Genomic DNA, 12165 nt, shown 5'->3' with positions numbered 1-12165 from the left:
TTCCTGAAGTTCCCCTGGAGATGCAGCTGGAGGTATGAGCTCATTCTATGAGACAGGTAGGTACAGGAGATGACTTTTGAGTAGCTATTGCAACTTTGTCTCCTTTCATGATTTGGTGGGTTTTTTCCCCCGTGGGCTGGACCTCATATTTGGAAACAAGCAAGGTCATCTCTTCTCAGGGCAGTTCCTGTGTCGTTGGTATATCTGCTCAGTCTTCTGCGAATTAAGAAAAACAAAATTTAAAAAAAAAAACCACACACACACAAAAAAATTCCCTAACAAAAGACTTTCTCTCTGCAGCCACAATGCCATTTACCCCCCGCCCGGAGCCAGGGATGCAGTCCTGCTCCAGAGCACGGCCCGGTGGAGCCAGCGGCCGTTCCCTCGGGTAGCTCCGGGCGGGCGCCGCTGCCTCCGGCCGTGCGGGACCCTCCGAGACGGCGGATAAACCCGAGGTGCTGGTAACGCCGTAGCTCTGAGGTAATCTGCTTTGAGGAGACCGGGAGGTCAAGCCTGCAAGTTAAATGGATTTGAGTCATGTAGAGTTAAACTAACCCCTCCCACAGCCATGGACCACTAAAGCGCCCATTTTCATGAGCACCTCTCACTAAGGCAGCTCGGAGCCGGCGGAGGCTGAGAGAGGAAGAGGGAGGGAGCGAGCACCAGCACTGATGGATGAGCCAAAGGGTAAGGAGAGAAGCGAACCGCTGATCTCCAAAGGCAGCCCTCACCCCCGGCGAGGGGCGCGGGGGGGCGGCGGGGCTCGGCGGGGAGCCCCCGGGGTGGCGGCATCCCGCGGCCGGCACTCGGGGGAGGCTGTGCATATTCATGAGGAGCTCCTTCGGATGTGCCAGTCAGGCGGGAGCTGTGGCTGCGGCATCCCCGGGCGGCGCGTCCCTCCCTCCGCGCCCGCGGAGCGCTGCGGGCGGTGGGCGAAGGCTCCGCGGCGGGGGCTTGCCGGGGTGGGCGCAGCCTTTGCCGCAGTCCGCCCCCGGCTGACATCATCTTCCAGCCCTTGGACTCCTGGTCGCTCCTGAAGGACAATGCCGAGTTGTGACTGGGGTGCCCGGGTGGGGGGCCGGGAGGAGCCGGAGGTGCCCGCGGGCTGGGGGGTCCCGGGCGGTGCAGCGGGGCGGGCGGCAGCGGGGGCTCCGCGCCGGCGTCTGCCAGAAGTTTGGTCGCGTCAGTGCGAGGGATTCCCACCCCGCGGCGGGGGAGAGCCGGCTGCGAGTCCCGGCTGCCGCCGGCTCTGCCCGCGGGGTCGGGGCCGCTCTCCAAGGGCGAAGGGGGCGGGGAGGCAAGAGCGAAAACTCAGTGGAAGTGTTAGCTGTTGGAAAACCGCGGTGGGAGGCAACAGCTCTGAGGTTGGAAGCAGTGCCGTGCTAGGTACGAGGGGCTCTCGGTGCATGGTCTCGGAAAGGGAGGATTCGCCACTCGGCAGCCGGGCAGCCCTCTGGCCTTAAGTGCGATCCTGTGGATCGGGGGAGAGACCCGGCAATAGCTCTGTTGCACCGGGGTTTTTCTACAAGATACATGTCTTGTACTAGGCTTTGCCTTTTATAATCAGCTGACACGGTGCACGTAGCAGCACTAGTCACACAACGTTTGGCAGAAACATTTCCTAGTTTAGTATCAGCTTTTGTCTATCTGGGTGCCTTACCCATCTGGGTGCCTTACCCTCTGTTTACAGCGCCTTCTGCAGTAGGGTCCGTCTTTCCCTACTGCTGACAGCACTGTGCTCTGCGTGGCTTTCGAACACGAACCAGGAACTCGGACAAATAAGCAAGAAGCAGTACACTGAAAAAATATCTGGGCAGAAACTTAGCCTTTAAATTGAGGGAGAAGCTTAGGGATAATAGTTTCCACTATTTTGGTAGTTTCTTGTTCAGTACCATAATTTATCATTGTTATGACAACAGGGAAACAAAATGTGATTTTTTTTTTTCCCCCTAGAATAAACAAAATGGTAAACTAGACCTCTCCAAGGTTTTAGCTTCATAGAATGTAAAGAATAGCATTTGGGAGGAAGAAGCATTTTCTTAGTCTGACGTACATCAAAATTTAAAGCAAAGTATGGCAGAAGGAGAAGGTTAGTTCATTAGTTTATGCAGTCATGAGTGAAGCTGGAAATATTTAGAGATAATTTGCCTCTGCTAAGGAGGGAGATAAGAACAGCTTTGAAACCAGTCTTTTAAAAGTTTCATTCCAAAAATAAAATACAATGCGTGAATGGAGATTTCTAGTGAGTGAGGAATCACAGGGAAGAAACTTAGATAATGAGAACTGATTTAGCAAAGAGGATCAAATAAGCCTTCTTTTAGAAAGTGGAATTTTAAAGAGACAGAAGGAAATTGAAGAAAACTGACAGTGCTCAGGACAGTTGCAGAAGAGGCAGTGATGGTGTCAGAATGGGCTGACCTGCAGAGCCCGCAGGTCTTGTAAGAGCCTAAAGGAAATTAGTGCAAAAAATAGCAAGAAACTGTGTTTTGGGGGGGGGACAGAAAACACAACACTGTTTTTGAGACCTCCTCTCTTAGTATCTTTTACAGAGGCCGCAGTCAATGGATTCGACATGGGCAAGTCCAGGACAGGCAGTATCTGTCAGGTATCAGGAAAGTTTCCACCTTGAAATGAGGCACAAATGCACACCAAGGCCATGTCCTTTCATCAAAAAGGAATTATTAGGGAGTGTTTCAGTAAGAGACCTGTTTCCTGTGAGCCTTGTCCACGAGGAAGCCTGATTTTAAATATTGATGCTGTCATCTCTGCTTTGATACTTGGATTAATATATTAACATAGCCAAGGAAGAAATTCTGTTTGGGATGCTACAGAGTAACAGGTTATATTAGTGATTAGTGTTGAATACCTTCTTGGACAGAAAGCATGACTGCCTGAGAAATACATGTTACTGAAAAATATATAGGTGTGCTTCAGTCCGGGGAGAGCATGATGGTGGTCTCATGTGGACAGCAGTGAAAATCAGTAGACCTTCTAAAATATATCTATTTTAACCTAGAAGGTACTAAGGTAGTAACTCTGATTGGGAGCTCTCTATATACATGATGAATTAATTAATCAGATGACTGCTCTCTATGGATTGTTCCAGCATACAACAGTAATCAAGCAAAATCTGATGGGGAAAAAAAGTAAAAGAATGTGAATGGAAAATCACAAATTTAAAAAAGACATACTGACCAGCACTTCAAAACCAAGAATGAGGATAACTTTTACTTGTTCATTCAGGCAGTGAAGGCAGCAAGTAGAAGTTAACACAAGTAAATGGCAAGGAAGTGGAGAAAGAGGAATTGGAGAACATCTGATAGAAAATACAGACTGCAAATTGGGGAAGATTATTTAGAGAAAGTAAAGATGTCAGGAGAAATCTAAATTTAGCAGGACTAAGCACAATTAAAAGGAAGTATTTTGTATTCTTAGGAACAAAATAATGTATATCTAGCAATTATGGAGGTGGACAGGGTAAGATTTTAATGATGATGCAGGAAAAATCCCAGAAAAGTGTTGGTTTAACACTTTTTCAAACTTGAGGGGAGAGAAATTAATTCTGATATGAAGGAATATTTCATGGACATATTATAACTAACTAGTTTGTTTTGTAGATTAACATTTTGGGGGCAATAAAGTTTTACAACAATTTAAAATTAAGTATGCCAAATACGTATTGAGAAGATCTATACTCAATGATTTTCATTTTCAGCAAACTGGAACAGTAGGGATATCTCATGCAATGGGAAGAATAGTATTGTTGATCCAATACTGGTGGGTAGCCTGGAGAACTACTTCCAATTTAACTTGACATCAGTTTTATCTAAATTACTGGATAGGTCATCTCAATAATCAGGTTTTAATAGCTAGTATTCTTTTGGTTTTGTGGAGCATAAAACTTGTCAAAGTATCTTTCAGAATAATGTTGTAGAAATTGGTAACACTGTCAAAATGGATAACAGAATGAATGCATTGAAAAGGAAATTATCATCCCATCTCCATCATCCCAGATGGAAGCAAACACAAGTTCATGTAGTTCCCTCAAGTGAACATATTAATCTGCATCCTAGAATGGAGATAGTCCCACCTTCAAGAGTTGGCAGCAAGAACTTCAAGGATTACATTTCTTTTGGGTTTGGAACTTGGTTAGAGAATCCATTTATAAGAAGGGGCGATGGGAAGTATTTCAAGTACTGGTAAATCTTTTTATTTGTCTTTGCTTTCTTGAAGGCTCTTTTGTTTACACAGTAAGTCAGCTGACTGAACAAAATAGATGTCACGCAAGCCTGGTGTGATTCTCATTTGGGAAAACAGGCTGCATTTTGTCTAATGCATGTTATCACTCATCGAAGTTCTAGGAAAAATTACGTATTCTTAAAAACTTAGTGACTGTTGAATAAATCTTGACTCTTAAGTTAAGGGACTCTATAAAGCCTGACTTCCCTTATGGTTAGGAACTACTATACAAAAGGGGAGAGAACTGGAAGAACTAACTTCTCTGGTTGCTATTGTACAGCCATGAGTTGATTATAAGTGTAGGACTGGGAAGGCACTGGTCCTTTATTTTCCAAATAATTATTTGCACTTGTTTTATTTTTCAGAGATAACAAAGGTGGTTGAAAACAGCAAATATTAATATCTTCCATGTTTAAACTTCTTCACAATAGATGAATTTCTGATGTTGTTGCGATTATAAAAGTTTCCCTTTGACTCTCTAGCAAAGAATGAGCTAATGGATTATTAATAATTAAGACTTGGATAGCAATAGACCTCAAAAATATTCATCAAAAGAAATAATCACTAAACAGCTGTGTTTCCAGAAGTATTCTGCAAGAGGCCCAATGGCATTAGATATTTTCAATAATGATCTAAAAAGTATAAAATCATTGCTGATTTGCAGATGGAGTTCGTCAGTGCTAGGAGGACCAGTACAAATACCAATTAAGTCAGAGGAAAAAGTCTAAAGAAGCCAAGAGAGGCTGGAAACATAAAGAGCAAGTAAAAGGCTTCAAGCCAAGCTTGTAAAAGCACAGCTAATGTGACTTTTGGAGGAAAATTGGACATTCAAACTCTGAATAGATTAGAAAGACAATGTTGTCCAGAAAAAAATATGCAGAGGTGTGTATATGTGTGTGTGTATATATATATGTATATATGTCTGGGACAGCCATAACTCACAGTTTTAATTTTTTTATGTATATGCTCAGCTGCCTTACGATGGAGGGAGAAGGTTGTCCTCTAGTCAACTTTACTGTGACCACTGCAATAAGCTTTTTGTTTGCCTCTCGACTTCTAATTACCAGAAGCATATAGAAAACCCTCAAAAGGAGAAAAAATACATTTAAGAGGCTGGACACCTGAAAAGGGAAGGGTTATAAAAGCTATAATAATTTATAATCTTTTTATTCTGTCCTAAGTTGCGTAAGTGGCCTAGTATAGGAAAAGTATCACTCTTGGTCACAGTCCTTTTTTTTCCTAAGCATCTTTACACCTTTAGCACCTGTTGGTTTGGGAGCAACCAGGAAATGAAACTTTTGGGTTAATACCCTCTGGGTAGGTATTTTGTACCTTCTTACTAGCCCAGTGCTCAGTAACAGTGTTCCAAAGAGCTGGATCTGGTTGGAAGTGTGTTGATACAGGAGCTGAGTTCTCAGCTTAGAAATTATCTGTTCCAGGTGGTTAGAAGGTTTTTAAAGACAGAAGGGTTTGGGCTGAACACTGGGATGAAGTAGATACACTGAGGTGACTTTGGGGAGTCACCCCGTAAGGGATTAGTATTGCTTGAGACTAATCAAAACTTAAATTGCAAAATTCTAGATGGTGTTCAAAAGAGGAGCACCACTGTTGGTTTTCTGAAAGCTGAGTTAGATGGTGACCACTTCTAAAATTCTATTTTCTTATTGTTTTGTTATCTAGATGTGAGAACTGCCTTTATCTTTCAACTCAGTGGAAACTTCCCTTCCCTGAGCAGAGCTGAAGGTTTATGGCAGGCACTTCCATCACTGTCTCCTAGTCACAGAGCTGTTGCCAGTATGCTTTCATGGAGAGCAGCAGAGCCTAAGGGTGCACTTCTACAGCTGGCGTAATCTGACATAAATCTGTGCTGCTGAAAGAGAAGAGACAAGGCGCCTCTCCTTGTCCCCTAGCCTTGTTCTTTTTAATCTGCAATAACTTTCAGCTTGTCTAACTTGAAAACCACCACCAGCCCAAGTGAGAGAACAGAAGGAGGGTAAGTGTAAAAGTCACTTAGATTAAAATTATTGGGGGGGTGTGGAAATCTTCACTGCAACACAAGGAGAGACGCAAAAACAGCCCTGTGCTCTGAAACAGTGCTGCATTAGCAGCACGAATAAAGAAATGAGTTAAGGGAAAAAGTGTGAGAGACCAGATGGAAGGGAACAGAGTCAGCTAAGTGCACACTGAACAAATTCATCTGCTCACATCCTCTCATGCATCCGCTGCCCCCAAATGTGGAAAATGCTGGAAAGATCTGTTTCCCATCCTGCTCTTTGGGCTCCTTGTCCCTCTGTTCCCAGTCCTGCACTGGCTGTTCACACTCAAGGGTGATGCAGGCTGTGTAGTGGTCACTACTGTCACTACTCTGTTCGTGCTTAGCCAGCTCCAGCAATGCTACAACTATGCCTGTTATAGGTTCTTGTCTAAACCCTTTGAAGCCCATATTTGTCCCTTCCAGCTTGGGAAGAGCTTTCCGTGAGGATGTGCAGAGCCACTTCGCTATTTGCCTTCACACTGCCTTTCACATTCCCCTTGTGATGTCAACACAGGGATTGAGTTTCTGAAATAAGGAGACATACGTCCATCAGCCTGACCCATGCTGTCCCATGCTCCCTTGTGACCTTCATCCAGCTGTATGCTACATCTCTTCTGACCAAAAAGTAACCCTTATGTGATGGCTGAATGGTTTACAGGCTGGAACTTGCACCTTTGACCAAGCACTTTTATTTTGCTTAAGTAGAAGTTAAAGGCTCTTAGTTGATTCCCCTTTGTTTCTGACCCTCCTGAGAGTCTTGGCTCTGATTGCATAGGATGGTGAATGCCAGATTGTTCTTGAGGGAGAGGATGCAAAGAAAATGGACCTATTTTTACAAAGGAATGAGAATTAGCTTGTCTTCATTAACTGTCTGCAGTCTTTCAGCCAAAGCTCAAACCATCACTGGCCTTTGAGCTCTGTGCTGACTGGAAAAGGTGACTCAGCAGCTCAGGATGCAGAAACCGCTTCAAGCCCTCAGATGGTTCACAGCACTGTCACATTCTGCTCGAAGGGCACCCGAGACAGTGGAGTGACAGGAACGGCCGCTTCAGCTGCTGTGGTTTCTAACCTTCACCAGAAGTGATGCTGCAGATGGGGGCAGGGGAGGCAGCAGCCTCTGCACCTTTCTCCCTGGGCTGTAGCAAGAAGAGGTAGACTCCTCCAAAAGTGAGGGATGGAGGGAATTTGGAGACCCTTCAGTAGAACTAATGGGATGGAAACATCCAGAGTGCGTGGCAGAGCCCAGGGAGCAGGCATGCAGCAGGAGGGAAGATGGAGCTCCTGTGTGGGGTGTGGGTTGGTGGTGAGGACAGGTAATGGAGTGGCATTTGCTCCTCTGCTGAAAACTGTCCTTCCCTGCCACCTGCTCTTTGCCAGAATGGGAGGGGGCAGCTCTTGCCAGGGAGAACATCTGCTCTTGGCCACAATCAACCCTTGGCTGTTGGCTCCAACTGCTTTGTGGGAAATGCACTGGAAATCTGCAATTTTGTCTTGAATTGAATGTGCTCAGTAAGCTGATCTAAAGCTTCTATATATTTAGTCTCGCTTTCCTGAAATAATATAGGAAACTTACTGTTTGTCATCTTTGTTTGAGACTGCAGTAAAGATGAAAACAGCGGAAGCTGAAAAGATCTTTATTCTGCTAAATCTAGTGGTCAGGCTCTTGTTTACAAAACTTAGAAATACTGTTGTAACCAAAAGCATGAAAGTCATACAGAAAAGAAGAAAAGAATGTTCCTCTGATGTGTTTAGGATTTATTCTTTCATTAACCAAGGGGAATTGGGACCTTATTTGAAAGGTGGAACTATGGCATAAGACAGAGATACAGTGGTCCCTTTCTGTGGCAGAGCAAACAGAGCATTTAAGCAAACTGTGAAGCTAAACCTTTGCACTTCATCTTAAAAATAGTGGTTTACAATAGAACCTGGCCCCAATGCTATGAACTCCTTGTTAAAGACAGTAATTTTACAGTTGCTTTTTAGGTTACAAAGCATGTCTCAGCTACAGAGACTAGTAATTTCTCTGCCAATTTAAGGACCTTCTAGTGTTTTGGCCACTTGGTGTCTTAGAATGCTAACTGGATCCCATAGGCCTTGCTGGGAATAGATGTCCTTCTGTAAATAGGGATTTGGAGAACCTCTTCTGCCCCTTTATTTCTCAAAAGACTGTAACTGTAAATTTACACATCTCGGTAACCTTTGGTGTGGTGTAGTGGTCAGTTTTTAGGTTTACTAGCATCTTTTTAATGTAGTAATGAATTCTTTTAACTCTGGTTTCTCCTACCTCCATTCCCGAAGTCAGATGGTGGGAAGGAGACACAGGGAATACCTTTTTTCCTCCATGGGACTCTGCTGGCTGTGTTTCTCTTTTTCAACATGTTTCTCCTTACCTAAATGACATTTTCAATTTCTATCGCCTGTTTTTAAAGTTGTAGCAGAACTGCATAGATATTGTAGCATGAGTCATATGTGTACTTTACTAGACCATTAATCTCCAAATTGTTGTTAGTCTGGCAGAACATCAGAGAATATATCAAAATGACGGAAGATGAATTTAAGAGTAGTTGTAGCCAAAGTGTGCTGCTCTTTCCCTGGACCCTGGGAATTCTGCCTCTCTGCAGGAAGGAAGTGTGCTGTGAGCCCTGGCACATGGGAGCTACCCAGACAAGTGGATGAGGTGGTCCAGAGGACAGAGAACCAGGCATGTGCTGCTCCCTTAGGCTTTTTCATCTCTGGGGAAATGGGGCTAATGGTGCTACCTCTGCAAACTCCTTGGCAGCATATGGGTCAAAAGCACTGTGACAAATTTAAATGTTTTAATTTGTTACTAGGGAAAGGCTGAAGTTCAACAGACAAAAGTATGATGGTGGGCTCCAGTATTACCTGTTTTGTATCAGTTTCCCATACGTTGTGGGCAGACAGCACTGCTGAGAGCTGGAGTCAGCTGTGTAAGCCACAGAGTTGAGGGGAGCCTGGGAATAGTGGGAAAGTAGTGAGAGAGTCCCAGCCTTGCTTGGTGTCTGTGTGCTGGGAGAAGGCTGGACTCATAAGGCTGTGGCATGAGCATGAGAAAATGTATATGCACAAAAGCCTCCTTGTGAGCATTGTGGTTCTGCTATGGGATAACTGCAGCTATCCTTTCTCACCAGAGTTTTGTGGGAGAAGCTGGTGTTAATGCCAGCTTGAGTATAAGAATGCTACCAAGTCTACACTACACTGGTGACAATGGTTTCACCCTGTGCTGTCACAGGGAGCTGCTTGGCACATGACAGACTGAAAACAGCTCCAGCTCTAACACTGTCAGTAGATCTTGGGTGTAAACTATTTAAAATCCTTTGTGGTGAGTCTGGTAGTGGCACCTGGGAACAGGCTGTATTGTTCCCCTCCAGAATTTCAACATCCTCTAACTTCCAGAAGACCGCCACTGCTGCTGTGCTCATGCGTGCTGTGCCACAAGCTCCGAGCAGGAGACCTGGCTACATCTGAGCAGCAGACTGAGCAGCATGGTTACCACAGCAGCCCTAAAACCTACTCCCTGTGCTGTTGCTGTAACCTGACCAAACCAAGGAGACCTTTACCCATCTGCGATGATGGCCTGTGGAGTGAAGGTCCTGGTACAGCATGCATAAGGTAGGCATGCAGCTGGAGAAGCAGAAATACTACAACGGGCCTGAAGGAAATGTGAATGAAGTGTGTATGTGTGTCTGTGTGTGTGAGAGAGAGGAGTAGAACAGCAGCAAATCAAAGGTTAAAGGAATGGTCTGTATTGATAACCAAAGGACACGACCGACTGCACTAAAAGTGGATAAATGCTGAAAAAATGTGTTTGTGACAAGTCCGGCAGCCTGCACCCTGATAAGCCTCACATGGATGGCTTGTCAGCAAAAGGCATGGGTGCTGATAAAGCCCATGTGCAGATGACTCTTCGGGGAAGAAAACTGTGCTCCAGTAACAGAAGGATCACAGTAAGCTCAACAGCACATCCTGTGTGTGAGCTGTCCTCCTCCTCTCCCAGAAGGAAAACAGACCGTGGCAGCTAAAGTACCCAAAATGAGAGGGGAAAAAAGGCACTGAGTAGCCACCTGTCCCAGGTAAATGAGATTTCAAGGCAAATGGATCACACTGTAGTAACTATTAGCTCCTGAAGATGGCAAAAGACTGCTCAAGAATTTGTAGCTTGCCAGTGAAGAGGAACCCAAGAGATGCAGTGAGGACTTGACATCTGGCAGCCTTGGTCTCATCCCACATGGGATCCTGCCAGAGCACCTGGGTGAGCTTGGTGCCTGTGAGTACAAGGGGAGTGCGTGAGGGTGAGAAAATAAGTGTGGCCAAAACGATTTTTCAAAACAGACATCATCTTCCTGTTTCATAAGGTCTTGCACTGTTGCTGCACTAACTTGCTGTATCATAGCTACATTAAAAACTGCTCCATTCTTAAACAAAGCTTTCACATCTTTTTCTCCTTTATAGCTGGTAATCAGAGTTTAAGAAGCTTTTGTTTTGGTGTGATCAGTGGTGCAAAAATATAATGAGTTCCAAATTGAGGTGTAAGAGGCTCTGAGGGCTGAAAAATAGTGGATGAAAATATCAGACAAAACAGGAGGGCAAGGAAAGTTGTCAGATGCTTTCAGTGATGGGAAGTGCAAAGTTGAAACTACTCAAAAGCCTTTTGCCTTCACTGTTCCCACCCAAAGTAAGTTGACTTCCCCAGTGTCTGCGTAAAGAATGAGCTGGTCGTGACCCAGGAAGAGACCGGCTGCTGAGAGTCATCTGAATAAGGGTGTTGTGGGAGCCCAGTTTATAAATGGATTTTAAAGCTAGGGCTCCCACATCTGCCCCACAGGGTTACTGTAGAGTTCCTATTTCTTCTTCAGCCTCTAGCCTTCATTTCCATATTTCACATCTCTTTAATTGAGCCCCCATCTCTTTAGGCTCAAATCCTGCTTTCAATTAGTGGTGTTGTCCTTAAGAGTATCTGAAGTTGGAGTTATTTTTCTCGTTTGTCTTTTTATGAGTTTTACTGTTCCTGTGTAAGATGGTGGTTTCCATAGATACTTCGGACATTAATCTGTCCTCAGTGGACATACAGTTCCTCCCAATGAATTACAGAGCAATTTGCCCCTTCTGCTTGAGGCCTTGGCTCCTTCATCCATATCACTGCTATACTGAGCATTTTAAAACACTGTTGCTGTAATGTCATCTTGATGCATTGCCTTGTGCTCATTACGCAGCTTTCAATCCACATGACAGAACTCCTGCCCAACCAGTTTTAAATTCAAAAATGGTACATTGCATTCTAATTTCGAATTTTGTCCCAATAACTGTTGGAAACTTTAGCTCAGCTTTTCTCTGCTATGGGTAACTGTTAAACAAAACAGTGTTTTGTTATTCTTGTTCTCTTTTTCCCCCTTGAGAAATGTTATCAAAGGACAAAGTCTGGCAAAGTATTCAGGACTGGTACGCTCCTATATGAGTGCTCAGCTAGCACCAACTGCTGTTGTTTCAGACAGCTTTGCATGAGTTTTCTGTCTTTATCCTGTCTCCACCTTGTCCCAGAGGAAAGCATATATCCTGGATTGCAGAGGTAGATGGTAATGTGAGTCACTGCTTGGTATTTAGTGGTGAGAAATTTTATCACTATCAGTCTCCCCAAATCCTAGCAGAAGCCAAGAAAAATCTGGATGTGGCGTAAGTTAGTTATTTCTTCTTTGGCTCTATTCTGCTCTTATCAGGCTATTTACTGCACAAGTGGGGCTGTTCTGCTGACTCAGCATCACAAGAAGTGATGCCAAGGCACCTCCAGGCCACATTTAAGAAATTACAAAGGAGACCATTAGAGTCACAAGTTTTCTCTTTAGCTGATTTATAAATGGATTTGTTTTCTTTCTTGT

General features: G+C 44.5%; 1 protein-coding gene across 7 annotated transcripts in view; it reads left to right on the top strand.

Annotated features, from left to right (window-relative positions):
• Window positions 1–564: 564 nt before the first annotated feature.
• ENTPD1 (ectonucleoside triphosphate diphosphohydrolase 1) overlaps window positions 565–12165 on the top strand; it is a 32750-nt gene continuing 21149 nt past the window's right edge. Inside the window, exons 1-2 of one of the 7 annotated variants that reach the window (XM_032694498.1) lie at window positions 1011–1094; window positions 5920–6232. Coding sequence is in view for 2 of the 7 variants with exons in the window: in XM_032694495.1 (XP_032550386.1) it covers window positions 672–687 (16 nt within the window). In the remaining 5 variants the exon portion in view is untranslated. Of the gene's footprint in view, window positions 688–999; window positions 1095–5919; window positions 6233–9758; window positions 9905–10240; window positions 10560–12165 lie in introns of those variants that run through there. The other 6 variants (XM_032694495.1, XM_032694496.1, XM_032694502.1 and 3 more) reach the window with 6 other exon arrangements.

The sequence above is a fragment of the Chiroxiphia lanceolata genome, chromosome 8, assembly GCF_009829145.1.
Source record: "Chiroxiphia lanceolata isolate bChiLan1 chromosome 8, bChiLan1.pri, whole genome shotgun sequence".
Lineage (NCBI taxonomy): Eukaryota > Metazoa > Chordata > Aves > Passeriformes > Pipridae > Chiroxiphia > Chiroxiphia lanceolata.
The sequence above is the reverse complement of the archived record's forward strand: the minus strand, read 5'-3'. Positions and strand labels throughout refer to the sequence as shown.